Source organism: Trematomus bernacchii, unplaced genomic scaffold (assembly GCF_902827165.1).
Source record: "Trematomus bernacchii unplaced genomic scaffold, fTreBer1.1, whole genome shotgun sequence".
NCBI lineage: Eukaryota > Metazoa > Chordata > Actinopteri > Perciformes > Nototheniidae > Trematomus > Trematomus bernacchii.
In genome coordinates this window covers 73388-89090 of record NW_022987387.1, presented here as the reverse complement: position 1 = coordinate 89090, position 15703 = coordinate 73388, and the positions used below count along the sequence as shown (strand labels likewise).

General features: G+C 42.8%; 1 protein-coding gene across 3 annotated transcripts; it reads right to left on the bottom strand.

Annotated features, from left to right (window-relative positions):
- Positions 1–1248: 1248 nt before the first annotated feature.
- nocta (nocturnin a) lies at positions 1249–12419 on the bottom strand. Of its 3 annotated transcripts, none has more exons than XM_034133881.1 (3): positions 11823–12419; positions 3369–3629; positions 1249–2647 (listed from the first exon to the last, which is right to left on the bottom strand). In XM_034133881.1, exons 1-3 carry the CDS (start codon positions 12025–12027, stop codon positions 1782–1784), a joined length of 1332 nt encoding a protein of 443 aa, XP_033989772.1. In that variant the 5' UTR covers positions 12028–12419; the 3' UTR covers positions 1249–1781. The 3 variants fall into 3 exon arrangements, with proteins under 3 accessions (XP_033989772.1, XP_033989777.1, XP_033989783.1); XM_034133886.1 differs by lacking the exon at positions 11823–12419 and adding an exon at positions 6737–6884; XM_034133892.1 differs by lacking the exon at positions 11823–12419 and adding an exon at positions 6709–6733.
- Between the last annotated feature and the right edge of the window lie 3284 nt (positions 12420–15703).

Sequence of the window (15703 nt, the reverse complement as noted above, 5' to 3'; positions counted from 1 at the left end):
GCGCTGTGCTGCTGTGAAACACCATGGCGGGGGGGGGGAGGGAGGGCTGTGGATAGGGCTGTGGATAGGGCCTTGGTGTTGGGATCAGGGTTCAGGTTCAAACCCCACTGCAGTCAGCATGTCCCTGGGCAAGACACTTCACCCCAAATTGCTCCTGGGGGGATTGCCCACAGTATGTAAGTCGCTTTGGATAAAAGCGTCTAACAAGTAACATGTAATGTAATTTAACTATAACACAGCTTAATTAAAAAGAGGGAGGGCTGTAATGTACTGGCAGGCTGGTGATTTAGAACTGCTCAAGTTTTTCATGTTTGTAAATGCAAACAAAAGGACAACAGTCATTTTACTGACATTTATGAAAGGATTTCACAAAAGGCAACATTCTGAATGTCTCAAACATTTCCTCTAGTATAACACAAACAAAGAAAACATGTTTGGGTTGTATTTTCTTCATTTTGCATTTTGTGTATTTGCATAACTATGGATTTAATGTGTATGTGACATTTCTTCCAGACAATCATTTAATGTAAAAAAAAAATCAGGCAAACTCAGGGGCAGCTGTCACCCTGAAAGACCCCTTGCCACCTGGCTCCCCTGCTCTTCATCCATGGCAGGTAAGATTTATAAGTTTATACAATTATAAATCTTAATATCAATATGTATTTTGTCAAATCCATGATATGTCAACATCCTCCTTTAATTTCGGAATTATTTAACATTTTATATTTCTTGGAAGTAGGTTCGGTCGCACCTGGTTCAGAACTACGTTTGTAGAGTTAAAATGACTGATATGGGAAAACCACAGAATGCAATTCCCGAGAAGCGATCGGCTGGAGAAAAGACGTTATGATGTGCTGGTGTCGGAACTACAGAAACCCATGATCATACTGCATTGCTACAGAGTGGACCTTCTTCCCTCACAAAAGATTTGTGGCTGAGTCCAGAGGGAAGGTTGTTCCATCACTGCTTCAAAGGAGGCTAGTAGGTCGAATGCTGAGCAGCTGGCAGGCAGATGGATAGCAGCGATCTGCAGAGTATTTGTGTTCGAGCACAAAAGAGACGAACAGAAAGTTGAAAGCACGCACTGTTGTCCAGATTCTTTAGGCCACATATCGTGTATGTGCCCGACAGTATCTGTGGGGAACCGTCTTCTCTTGACTCATCCCACATTCCCAACTGCCAGCTAATTGGCTCCTGAACACAGGCAAACATCATTCCTTTTCAGAACTCTGGCAAACAGGAAATCAGTGAGTGAAAATGACTTTATTTGTAAATAATCAAATGTCTCTTCATGTTCAGTGGAGTCACAGTAACAACATCTTCATGATTACTAATCTCCAAATAACAAACCATGGAGAATTGCTTCAATTCAAAATCATTTATTTCAAAACACTAGGAAAAGCATAACCTTATGACAGAAAGTATAAAGAACAAGTCATTAAATAGAAGTAATAATAGCATTGGTGTCCAGTGTTCAAACTCCAGCAGAAGAATCCCTGAGCTGGCTTTTTATCTGAAGTTCATTTACAGAAACCGCGTTGAGTTAAAAAAGTAACTTGGGACAGGTCACTGGATCAAATCTAAATAAAAACCTGAAACTAAAAGCTCTTCCATCAACATGTCTCATTTCTCTTTCTCTAATGTTCCCCGTTAAGATAATAGCAATAGTTAAGAAAAATGATTGTGTCTTATGTTTGGAAATGGTTCACTCTCCAATCTTTCCCCACTGTGATTGACAGTAAGGGTGTCCATTCAGCAGTCTTTCTATTGGTCCAGGCGGCCTACATCAGCATGTGGGGCCCCTCCCTGAAGCTGAGGTCACAGAGCAGGGATAAATGGTCCGAGGGGTAATGGTAGGAGGGGAGGCGGTCAGGGCCGATCTGCTCCTCAGTGGGAATGTCCAACAGGCAGTCCACACTCAAAGCATCATGGGTATACCAGATGTAGTCCAAAGTGCTGCAGCTCTCTCCAGAGGGGCGGATCTTCCAGGAGGTGTAGGCGGGCTCAGTCTGTCCGTCAGAGCTCAGCATCTTGTACGCCGAATCCAGACGGAGTGTGGAGGAGCTGAAGCGGCGGTACACGTCCTCTGAAGGCTCAGCGTTAAAGTCTCCACACACGACCAGCGGGACGGGGCCCGCCCCCTCCTCGGGGCGGCTGGGCCCCCCTTGGGATGTGATGCTGCGTAAACTCTGCAGCAGGTCTGCCCCCTGCACACTGCGCAGCCTCTCCCAGCCGCTCCGAGCTTTCAGATGGGTGACGGCGACACACAGCCGCCGGCCTGTTGCCCGGCAGCTCAGCGTCTGGACGATGGCCACCTGGTTGGTGGGCAGCATCATGGCCGACAGCCTCAGGTGAGCTGTGGCCTGCAGAGAGAAGCGTGACCGGCGGTAGAACAGAGCGCAGCCGTCAGGACCGTTGTTCTGCTCCACATCCAGACAGGGGGACCAGGGTTTGGCCAGGAAGCTGCCTTGGTAACCGAGGCTGGCCATGATTGGCTGGAAAGTGTCGTAGTAGTGGTCTACTTCCTGCAGGCACAGGATGTCTGGGCTGTAAGTAAGGATCTCCTCCAAGATCAGGTACTTCCTCTCCTCCCAGTTAAGAGCGTCCAATGGACATCGAATAAACCCGTCCTTCCCCTCACCAAGAGCTGCACAGAAACACAGAGACATTAATGTTAGCCTCAGTCTGTGAGGCTGTACTTATGGCTAGAATGTATGGAAACATCTTAGTTATCATTTTCCAACACTACCATTAAGAACACACTGCAGCAGAGTTTGATGGATGTCTTTAGTTTGGCAGGTGATCGAAAAAACGAATTACTGAAAACAATTGGACACAATGGTGGTGCTAGATGAAAATCCAGAGGATCACTTAAGTGATTACCGATTGTCCTGAGGGGAACATGAATGTCTAAACCAAAGTAAAATAGCTGTATAGTTATTTCACTGAATAGAACTCTGGAGATTTAGCTTTTGGTTAGCTTATATTTAGCTTGTAAACAGGCTACTTTAAAAAAATGTGGTCTTAGACATTGTCTCTGAACTCAAACTCCATTCTCTATCACAACAAGCTATCAGACAAAAGAAAAAAAGTTTGCTAATCGGCATTAAACAAAAAATTAACAATGATATTGCAAAAAAACGCAACAAAGGTAGGTCCGTATTGGACAATTCTCAGTGAGTGCTTTGTAGACAAGCCGTATTCTGATGCAGGAACACGTTCTTATATCTCAGGCAGAGCGCTGCTGTCAGACAGCTCTTATTAAAACATATATTAGAACACTGTTATTCTTAAGTACCAATACAGGCAGGATTGGGTCCTGTACCGTTTTACCGAACAGTGTATCGCAGTGCTTTCTACATCTCTACCTTGTGCCAGAATGTTCCACTGCATGATCCGTATGGACGAGTTGTGTTTGTGGCGGGGGGCCATGCTGCTGGGATAGACCAGGTTGCGGTGTGGGCGGGCCGGACGCCTCTGCAGGACCTCCTCACACTCTCTCAGCAGCTCCTCCGGGTCCTGGTCTGGGTTCTCCTCTGGGTATGCCTCCGGTTGGGCCAAGGGGGCGCTGTTCAGGGACTGGGCCAACGTACCAAATAGCCTGCTGCTGCTGCCACCCATCGGACAAACTGATGAAGAGAGGGAGAGAAGTGTGAAAAAATTGTCATTAAGGCCCAATTCCAATCCACCCCCTACACCCTACCCCTCCGTTTGCGCGGAGAGTCCGCCACATTAAGTGCTGTTCCAAACCAACGAGTGGAGGGGGAGTGGGTTATCAAGCCCTCAAACAGCGAGTCTGCATCGGTGCTGACTTCACCTGCTGCCCTACCTGACCGGACTCAATGCTGTGTGTGTCCGTCAGGAAACACGCTGTTTACAAACAGTTCCAGCAAACATCCACTGATAAACTGCCATGTTAACAACCTCATGATAACCTCATATGTTTTTAACTTAGGGTCGTACCTGTGTTTAGTCTAGAAAAAGGTCAATGTGCGCATTTTATTATAAAGTTGTGTATATTTACAGACTGTTGCAAAAACTAAGAAGCTTATAAACATCAGGTTTAAAACTAAAAGAGCTTTACAAAAAAGTTATTATTTTTATTTGTTGTCTAAGAGATGCTGATTTGAAACCGTTGTTACATACAGTTGCGGCATTTCCTGTTTCATGCGGAGAGAGGGGAGTTTGTCCCAAAGCCTGCCGCTGTATTTACTCCCTCCATCTGACAGGAGGGAGCCACGTTTAGCTGCGAGTGTCACTCCGTCACGGAGTGGGAGTGGGTAGGGTGTGATTTGGAATTGGGCCTAAATGTGCTTGACTCTCAGCTACCATAAGTTGCTGCTCATAGCAGGCAGAGTGGTTTCAACCCTAACCCTGGGGACATGGACTGGACATTGAGCTGTGTAGGATCTCTAGCAGAGCCAGGTGAAGCCAGTAGAGAACAACCTTTACCCAAATATGTCCACCGGCAGGGAGATGAGGAGCATGACACTAACCCGAGAGACACTCGGCAGCACACAGGACAAAGGTCATGTTCTCCTCTCAGAACATACAAAGCAAACATCTGTTCAGAGCACTGCACACATGTTTATGCTGCACTGTTGTTGTCCTGGTAGCTCTGATGATGTTGGAATTGTATGATGTTGTATTTGATCTGTTGACAGTGTGTTCTGTTGGTGACAGTGCTTCTGTTTGTATAATTATTGGATGGAGATGCAGCTTTAGAAAAGTCCCGACCAGGTCCAACTGAACCAAACCAAACCAGCCCAATGCTGTCTGCTGCAATTGGAGAGGTGGTCCACACAATGGCGGATATTGATATTGGCGACATGGGCAGTTGCCCAGGGCGGCGTTTTGACTGGGGGCGGCACATGCGCCAATTTGCACAAAATTTCTTATAGTGTATTGTTGTTGTGGTTGTGGGTCGAAGGGGGCGCGACCACCCTTATGACAGCAGGCAGCTGGGATGGAAGGTCTCACACTCAAAGAAGGGCGGGGGTGATCTCAGGTCGCCTCACCATGGGGGAGAGATAAGGGGGCGGCGGGTAAACTATCCATCAAATAAACACTTTCGATGTTTATAAAGTAGTACCGCAATTAGTACAATTAATCTCACGCCTCGAAATGCCACCAATTTCATTCATACAATATAAATAGTTATGCAGATGTATTTTTTTTCTTGGCCTGGGTTGTATGAAACAATAAAGAATTATTTAAAAACTGACTGCGGCAACTTGGTACCGTCTTGACCTGTAGTGGAAATAGATACACAGATATGTCTTGACAGTGCATTTGACAAAACAATCAACCACAGGCCTTACTGCAGGCATCTAACCAAAAACTCATTCAAACTGTTGATTGCAAGACGCAGGAACCGGAAGTGGTAAAATGCGAGGTCATTGTAGGGTTTTAGGACTAATTCCAGCACCTCTCTATAGTGGCATACTAAAAGCCATGTCACTCTGGAGAACAGTTTATTTAGTCACGCTTGTAATTCAAGCTGGTTTCTTGAGAATAAGAGCATCACCTCGGATGCAGTCCGCTGTTGTAGTGATTGTGAGGGACATTCACACTGGAGTTGAAGCGATATAAACGGGGACGTCATGACGTCATGCCCCTAAAGGGCTCTGGTCCGGGTTTAAGCTAAATGTTTTTAGTCCACAAATTGAACTAAGAGACTGGGAACAACAAGAAGGATCTTTTAAGGGGGAAAAAGGGTGAGAAGAGGAGGGTCAACTTATTAAGCAAGTCGGTGGGGTTTGGATCACACACACTCGATAAATAGATAGATGAGGAAGAGACAGAGTGTGGCTTGTTTTCTTTGTGACATTTGGAACATTCTTCTTGACTTAGTTAAATCACTGATCTGATTTTGGGTCAGTGTGCACACCAGTTCCTATGCATAAGGAGGAAAATCCAAAAAACCTGCAGGGCATTCAAATAGGATCCCAGTGGATGGATGCCGATCTATACAAGTGGTCACAATATAACAATGTTATTCAAAATGCACTTGATAGGGTGAACAAAGCTTTGTCCCCCAAAGGTTTCTGAAGAGTTGCTGTGAAGCTCAAAGTGGGCAGCTCCCACCGTCGCAATCTTGGCAGAGACCCAATCGTCTTACTCCTGTTGAACATGGAAATATTCCTCTCAGGTGGATAATGACTTATTTTGGAACCAGTCTCAAGCGGCCGTTCGATTGACTGCAGTTTTTGCACTAAACACATCTCTGCTCTGCCCTGGAGTTTGTCTGAGAAGTCTGCAAAAACTGTCACAGCATTACATTTGTATTTTATTACACCTATACCTTTCTTTCCACCTTTAAAGTTTTTCTACTGTAACTTAATCATTTCCCAATTTGGGATCAGTAAAGTATCTATACCACATTGTTTAGGATATTTCAAACAACTGATCGACGGTCGGACACTGAATGCAACACTAACTGTAGTTAGTTAACCAGGCAACTGCATCAGCTCCCCTCGGACACTGTCAATTAAACCTACAAGCTCTGTGTCTTCGTTATGCCGGGCTACCTTTCATACACAGCTGTGGTGATTCCAACAGTCTGGATGCTTATTCTATGATGACATCATTCAAACTCCAGCTCAATTAGGAGAGGGAGACTCAACAGACCAGATCTCATTCAACTGCTCTCTAATGACAAAAACCAATACTAAAATGGAACAAATCATTATGAAAAAACAAACACACCTTTCTGTTTTGTCAATGGGTTATATACCTAACTCTTCCTTTTCCCCCGCCTGTTGTCCTCTCAGCATCCCTGGCTCTCTGGCACTCCTCTCCCTGCTGACAGCCTGCTGGATGTGCTATGGGATGGCAGTGTGACTCAACACACTGGCAGAGTGACTCGTGACTCCACACACACACACACACACACACACACACACACACACACCACACACACACACCACACACCACACACACACACACACACACACACACACACACACACACACACACACACACACACACACACACACACACCACACACCACACACACACACACACACACACAACACACACACACACACACACCACTAACTGGCCTGTTCAGGAATGCTCTCCCTCTCCCTCAGTAACAGAATAAACGGCCTGCAGCGTGGGCAGTATAGGGAGGGAACAGTCATCTGTCAGAGCCACACATTGTTGCTCTGGCTCTGTTCATGGGATTTGGTGACAAGAAAAAATATACAATACCAATAGTGTCATAATTGTATCCACACTAGCTCTGTGTATTGCTTCAGAGAGGTATGCAGAGCTAAACGTTTCCTAATAAGTTGCGCACTGGTCCAGATCTGCACGACAAAACATTCCTCTTGCAGTGCAACAACCCCTTTAATATTTAGGTAACATTCAGTACTTCCTGCTTTACTTTGTTGATATTTGAACACGCTTCCACACACTTGTGCACATTTTGTAAAAGGTCCACACAGTGAGTTGTTATAATAGGAAACGGTATCTCCCTCATTCTGTTCTCAAACTGTTGCTTGGCTGAAGTCCAGCTCCAGGCCTGAGTGAAGCTGCTGCTTAATACTACACACTGTGCTGAGGTCTGGGGGGGGTACTAAGACAGATCAAATTCCTCTGCTATGGCAAACACATGAGCATTAGCTCAATTGCCAGATGGACATGTTAGATGAAGTGGTACAGGGTGAAGCCTGAAATAAGGATTGTCCTGAATATGTGTGTGTGTGCATGCTCACGCACGCATTTCATACAATGTTTTTCTGTCCACCATTGTTTGAGTTTAAACTCTGATAATCATTACTAAAATCCTGTTGACCACTAACAAAGATAAACTGTTGTTCTCAACATCTGATTTAGCAAGTGTGTCAGAGTCACATGTAGCAGATGTAAAGTCTGCAGTGAGCCCTATATAGCTGTCCAAACAGACCTGACTTCATGCCGTGAGTGACTGATGTTAAGTGAGCACTCTATTGACCCATGTCTTGTGGGTTATGTAACTTGGCCTGACCAATCCCATTACTCACTGAGGCCAGTAAAGAAGTGCACAAAGTTACATGAAGACTTTGAGCCTCCAGAGAACACCCAGAGTTTCAGATGGCTAATTTAGGAAACAATGTTGCTGCTGACCCAGGCCATGGGGGGGGATGTTCATGAGAATGTGCATGACCTGACCACCACCGTTATGAAACTAGACCTAGCCTGTTTCCATGTGACAATACCTACAATAGACAATCTTTCAACCTGGTTAGAGCTGCTTAAAGACTTTCACCCAAACACTGGCTCCTGACTCAACACCTTTACTAGCTAGCAGTGAATGTAAAAGGAAATCTAGCACAATGCTGTACCACATTAAGAACAAGCACCTGGCTGCCATGTCTGTTCATTCTCTACTTATGTGAAGACAAAAACAAAGCTAAAAGAAAGAGGATTTGGACATCCATCAGGTGGACACAAACACAATGCGGAACGAAACATCATGCGGCTATGTTACTGCTAACAACACTACCACTTCAAATGTATTCATGTTGTTCACAAGTGTTTTTTTAAGCCTATCAATTCTATTAAAAACATTTCTTGTTAATATTGAATAAAATAATATCAAAAACCGAACAATGTAACCCTGTCTATTGCTGCTGCTTTTCTACTGCTCTTCTCTGAGTAAGATAAGGCCTTACTAATGGAGCAGCACTGATCTGCTGCACTCTTTCTTCGTATCGGAAGCAACCAGGTCAATCCTGTGTGCTAACATCTAAGCAGCAGCTTGAGCTCTTGTTCTCAGCACAGTCCTACTATCCTATCTGTCAGCTAGTTGAGTGTGGCACGACATGCAGTGTCAGAGTTTGCAGGGGCAGGAAGCAAACAAAGGCTGCTCAGATCAGCAGCTGCTAAAGAGCCGCCTGAAGAACATCCTGTGTCACAGTTTCACTGAGAATAAATACAAGTGGTCACAAACAAGAGCGCCACCAAAAGACAGACGAGTACATCTAAACTTCTGCAAAGTCACAATCATGATCACTTTTCTTTTTCATACCAAACTAGCACAAAAGTGGTCTTCCAAATCTTTTGACAGAAAATGAATTACAGGACTGATAAAGATCAACTCTTTCATTATGTTGGTGTTTAACGTGTGGATCGGTTTTGATTTCATTGTAAATACACTAAATAAGAACTGAAACCTTGACTTTAGTTTTGTAACGATCAACAGAAAATGATTCAGCATTCATTTTTTGAAAACACAAAGGTGCCAGATTTGCATCTCAACTGTTGATCACATAGAGCAGAGGAGGTCAACTGGAACTCTCCTGACATTCTAGAAGCAATCCTTTATGATAACTGATCGAGCCTTCTTCTGTTTAGATGTATTGGTTCAGTATTCAGCTCTCTCTCTCTCTCTCTCTCTTTGATTGCATTCATCATGAACATTCAAATCATTGACTTTGTTTTTACACGGAACATTCTGCAGAGATTCTTGTTGGAAGAGCAGCAGCCTTCCAAGGGATTTGCAGGAGTAGCGTGTTGAACAGCGCCTCTGTAAATACATCTGGTGAGTTTCTGCTCTCTGGATTGAATAACTCGTTAATGGAGCAAACCCTGGCTTTTCCAAAGAACCTGGTTTGATGAGCACATCCTACACGTTATCGGAAGGTTTCAAACTCCTCAGAGCGGACCACCATGGGACTACCCCACAGCCTGCAGCCCCTCTACCCCCCATGGACATACACTGGGACATGTTTGTGGACTTGGCGTTCATCACCAGACCATCAGCACGGGTGCCTCCAGGACTCTCTGCTGTCCCCACTGCTCTTCTCCCAGGCCACTCTGTATTTATTACCACGAATGTCTGTTTCATTGTGCCGTCAGTAGAGCTGAGTTTATGTCCTCAACTTTCTGTGTGCTGATGTCTGTTGCCATTTGAATGGCTCTGTCGAGAGGAACAACTCTACATTTACGTTCGTTTTTGAGGTCCGAAAATAGAGAAGATATTCCAATGAATGTTTTTGTCATGCGTTGTCGATGCCTTGCTATCTTCTGAGCGGCCACAATACTAACAGCAGTAGTTGAGTTTAGTTCATCCACTTCTTGAAAGTATATTTGTTCTGCTCAGCTCTTGCAGCTTTTCCAAAATTGCCCTTTTTTTTTTCCCAGTGCTTTTTCTTCAACATTACATTTATTGTTGTTTGCTAATTTCTCACCACATATAAAGCATAAAAGTAAGCCAGCGTTGTTAGCAAAAAAAGCTAATAGTTCTGCATAGTCCCTGCAGAATTCAAACGTTTGTATTATTCAACCATGGGCAGCTTTCTGAGGACGGGGTCAAAATGTCAGTATTAGCGACCAACAGGTAAATGATGCGTAAGTGTTGAATGTGTATCTTAATGTCACAGTATCACCTTGAAGTCTTGTGACAAATGATTAGAATTAATTTCCTTATTATTTGTTCTCAAAGCTACAGGGCTTTGAGGGGATGAAGAGCCGCATGCCGGCCCCTCATCACTTCATGCAAATCCATTTCATTTCTTATTTGATGAAATACTTGTATTTGATTACAATGTTCAGAAACACACAACTTAGATACATATAATACATTGCATGCTGTTGATTATTGTTGCTTTATATATAAATATACATTACATTTCATTTAGCTGACGCTTTTATCCAGAGCGACTTACAATGACCAATTACAGGGACATTCTCCCTGGAGTAACTAAGGACTGAGTGCCTTTCTCAAGGGCACACTAGTGGTGGTGTTCCAGGCGAGATTTGAACTCACAACCTTCCGATATTCAGCCCACCTCACTATCCATTAGACCACCACTACCCATTGTACCCATGTACCTTTGAGAGGCAAGCAAACCAGAGTCAAGTTCATCGTATGTGTACTTGCCAAATAAAGCTAATTGTGATTGTGATCATCAAGATGACTACAAATGTGTGCAGTAAATGTAGCTAACAGTTCATAATGTAGAAACAAAGACTATTGAACCACTGTTGTGCAACAACACTTATGTGCAATATGTTCTGCTTGTATTATTATTATTATTATTATTATTACTACTACTGGCTGCTACTTCTCAGGTTGTCCATTCCAACATGTATTTACCACTGCAATCAACCCACTACCACACAGTATTAAGAGAAGACAATAAGATAAGAAGTACTTTCTTGATCCCAATTTGGAACATTGTTGCATTGCAGCAGCATAAAAAGACAAGGCATTGTACATTAGAGAAATTAAAAGACTAGAAATAAACAATCCAAAATGTAAACATCTGAAATAGAAATAAAATAGCATTAAAAAAGTAGAATGCCCTCTGTAAGGATTTGAACGTATTTGTTTCTCTTGTAGCTGGGAGTCAGGTCCCTACATATGGGTCAGAGGTCAGTGTAGACTCTACAGACCTCTCTGACCCATACATACACTGAGGAAGGTGTCCTGTTCAATCCTCATCAGGGAATCAGAACTAATGTGTTGGTCGCACTTTGAAGACAGTTGGGAGCGACAGTTGGGATATAGGTGAACAACAAGTATACTTAAAGAATACATTTTTCACTAAACAACAACTTTAAATATGTTGGATAGTAGTAACGACGTTACCTTAATAAAGCCGGATAAAACAAGATTATCTCTGTTGATACATTTTCAAGAAGGAGTTGGTTTTTGAAATGTTATAGATCGTTTCATCAATCCCATGTTGAGTCATAAGAGTGACAGAACTGATGAGTCAGCGCGCTTTGACGTAGGCTTATTGGTTTTGACGTAATTGGGGAACGTGAGAAAGGCCGTTTGAGCTGTCACGCTGGTGAGGAGCCTACTGAAGGTAAGAAGGTGGTCCTACCTGATGCTGCCCCAGTGTTGGACGCTCTACTCGGCTTCAGCTGAGGACAGGTCCTTTTGAGTCCCCCTTCTCCTCCACTGACAGCGGAGTGACAGTAGCGTGTCGAACCTGCTGCCTGGGAGAGCGGCCCCCTGGCTGCCGTCCCTCCCCTCGAGGGGGCACATAGTTGGCTTAACAAAGCCGAACAGCGACGAGCTGGATTCATTCTAGTGTTCAGCGTTAGCGTAGAAAGAGCTGTACGTTACCGGATGCTGTCTGTCACCTACACTGAAGAAACCGAGCCATTTATTTTAAAAGCGTGAGAACTTTCCCCTCGCACAGTCGCACTCGGTTTGACAGGAACACTTCCTTTGTGCGGTGCTCTTGAAGGTAATAGAAAGCCGGCCGGCAGAAGTTACATCATGCTGCTGTTGAGTCACGAAACTCCCGCCATTGAGGGGTGAGCCAATCATGGTTTAGTCCATAATGTTTTGGGCACCAAAATCCGTGAGACCTACTTTTGACATGTCTCTAAATGTTGCATTTTCGTTAGCAAACGTATCAGGACCAAACTAAAAGAACTACCTACAGAGCTCCCCCGTTATTATTATACATCCATGGCTCCCCCCCTATCGTCTCCGGTGTCTCGAGCCTGAAACGTGTACTATGGAGGCGGGACCAGCGGGAAGAGGGCGTTAACATTTCATGAACAATCCAATCAGCGTTTATTACAGAGGAACAACGTCAATAGCACGCCCCCCTATGCCTGTTCCATGGATGTCTAATAAGAACGTCCTGTTCCCAATTATGGGCATAGATATGTCTCATAATTATTTGTGTGAACATAAAAATGATTTGTGTGTAAATATGTGATTTGGAAATGTAAAACACAATCCACAAATGCATTTAAAAGATTTGCAAACTCACAAATAAATTTGCAAATGTAAAACGGATCTGCAAATACGCTAAATATGTTCACAAATAAAAAAAAGATCTGTGAATATCTCTTTAACATTTACAACTTTCGATCAGGCATTTGTGAATCCATTTTGTATTTGTCGACCAAAAATGCGCTTGTGGATCTCAACTCTCTGCTCGTGGATCTCAAATTTCTGCTTGTGGATCGTCTTTTTACACACACGGAATTTTGAGACAAACTTTCCTCTGGTCTCAGCTAAAATCTACTCGTGTAACTCGGTTATTTTCGGAAACCACGTGATGGCCTGCTGATGACGACATTTCCGCATGATTTCAAAGTAAGAGCATGATGGCTTGTTTAATGCTCTGTTTTTTTTTTATTATAATGAACAGCGAAACGTTAGATGCATTCTTTATCACCATCATCATCATCATGTTATGGTGATACAGTTAGTTTGTGTTAGTTTATTGGTTCAATACAGCATATATCGAGCACTTTCGTAGGCATTGATGTTGAAGTACAGGCTACGCCACTTCGGGTCCCGGGGGAGCAGCTGGCAGCGAAGCAGCCCAGAGGAAACTCTTTCTTCATTGTTTTTTGTGTATTCAGTCAAAGTTACAAAGCACTTCACATTTTATTAATCGGCCTAATTTTACCTTACCAGTGCAGTAATAAAGTAATCTGTAGAAAAGCACCGTATTTAGGTCAGCCTTCATAGTAAGGCTACATTAAATGTTATAATATTCATCGTGTCCTTTCTACTGTATATGCATATATTCCTGTCTATTGCTTTCATTTGTGTTTCATGTTATTATGTTTATACTTGTTTCCACACATTTCACAATTTGGGATGAATGAAGTATCTATCTATGATATCTATCTATCTATCTATCTATCTATCTATCTATCTATCTATCTATCTATCTATCTATCTATCTATCTATCTATCTATCTATCTGTCTATCTATCTGTCTATCTGTCTGTCTGTTTATATATCTATCTATCTATCTGTGATATCCATCTATGATATCCATCTATTTATCTGCCTGTCTGTCTGTCTGTCTGTCTGTCTGTCTATATCTATCTATCTGTCTATCATATCCATCTATTTATCTGTCTGTCTGTCTGTCTGCCTGTCTGTCTGTATCTATCTATCTATCTATCTATCTATCTATCTATCTATCTATCTATCTATCTATCTATCTATCTATCTATCCATCTATCCATCTATCTGTCTATCCATCTATGATATCCATCTATGATATCCATCTGTCTGTCTGTCGAAATGGTGTCAACCATCAAGACAACAATGCCTAATTCTGGATACCGCTTGGTGAAAGGGGCTCTTCTCACACAAGGACACAGAGTACAGTGGGACCGGGTCAGGGCATCAATGCACCGTGTAGACACTCTTGGTGTTTTGTCAAGACTAACACGTTTGGGTTGTGTGGTAAGACGCACATATTCTGTACCGTGTCCCAAATATCTGGTGCACATAGATACCAACCATAAACTTATCCGGTAAGTTTGAAGTGATTATTTATAGAAATTCAATGTTGTGTTTATTTGCCATTGCTATGGTCAGGATACGTTTTTGTAAGTAATATTGGGATTTATTTAAACATATGTTTCAATTGTTTTTTTCTTTTTACAGTTACAACATTGTCATTTTTGGAGGCATTGATGGCTTCTCCAGAAAGGTGTGTTACAATACTTAAAAATCTATAGACGTACACACACACACACACACACACACACACACACACACACACACACACACACACACACACACACACACACACACACACACACACACACACACACACACATTTATATACATATGAGAAATGCTAATGTTTTTATCCAGTTAACAGCAAATCCACACATTATGTACTACACCAAACCTCTCCGACTTCAATAATCTGACCGCTATTAGTATTCCTTTCAGCTTTAAAAATAAATAAATGAATTGATTGTGTCTCCCTGATATAGATCATGTACCTTGGAACATCAAATGACAACTGTTCTTCTACTACACTGGCATTCTTCAGAGAGTCTGTCCAACAGTTTGGATACCCACTCAGGTACAAATATATGTCTAAAGTGGAGGTGAGGTAACAGTAGCACCACCTGGTGGCAGAACCCTACATTTAAAGTGACAGATGGTGAACCAAATGCCGTAATCACACAGAACAGGTTACTGATTGAGGTTATGGGGAACTGTATATGTCGTATTGTCGAATATATTCACCTAACCTGTTATCTTGATTAGTCAGCAATATTAATCTATCGTTCCTCTAACAAAATCAAATGGGTGGTTTTTGTAATACCTGCTTTTTAGAATCCTTTTACATGAAATGATAACTTGTACATTTCATGAAGATTACTTTTCTTTAGAGTGAGAGCAGACCATGGTGTGGAGAATTTTGGGGTGGCGGAGCTCATGTTGACTGTGCGTGGGCCTAACAGTGGCAGCTTCATTTCAGGCAAAAGTGTGCACAATCAACGGTAGGGCATGTCTTTTGATTTTTGTATACATTGAAATATTTTTATATTTTTTTCCACATGCTGTGCTGAAAATGTTGAAATCTAAACCCCATTATTTAATTTTGTATAACACTAGCATTGAACGGTTGTGGAGAGATGTCTGGATGGCAGTCACCAGCATCTTCTACATTGTCCTGCACTCACTGGAGGATGAAGGGCATTTGGATCCCAGCAACAGTACCCATTTATTCTGTTGCCACGTCTTCAACACAGCCTGAAAGTGTTCCGTGATGGCTGGGACAACCATCCTTTAAGGACTGAGCAGAACATGACTCCAAATCAGATGTGGGCAATGGGAGAACTGCATAGTCCCATTCATGATCCTGATGATGTTGAGGTAATAACATCATAATTTGTATGGGATATGTGCATATAGGAAAAAATGCATAGGAATGTAGTGATACTTCTTTATTCTTCTTTTGTATACAATTATAAC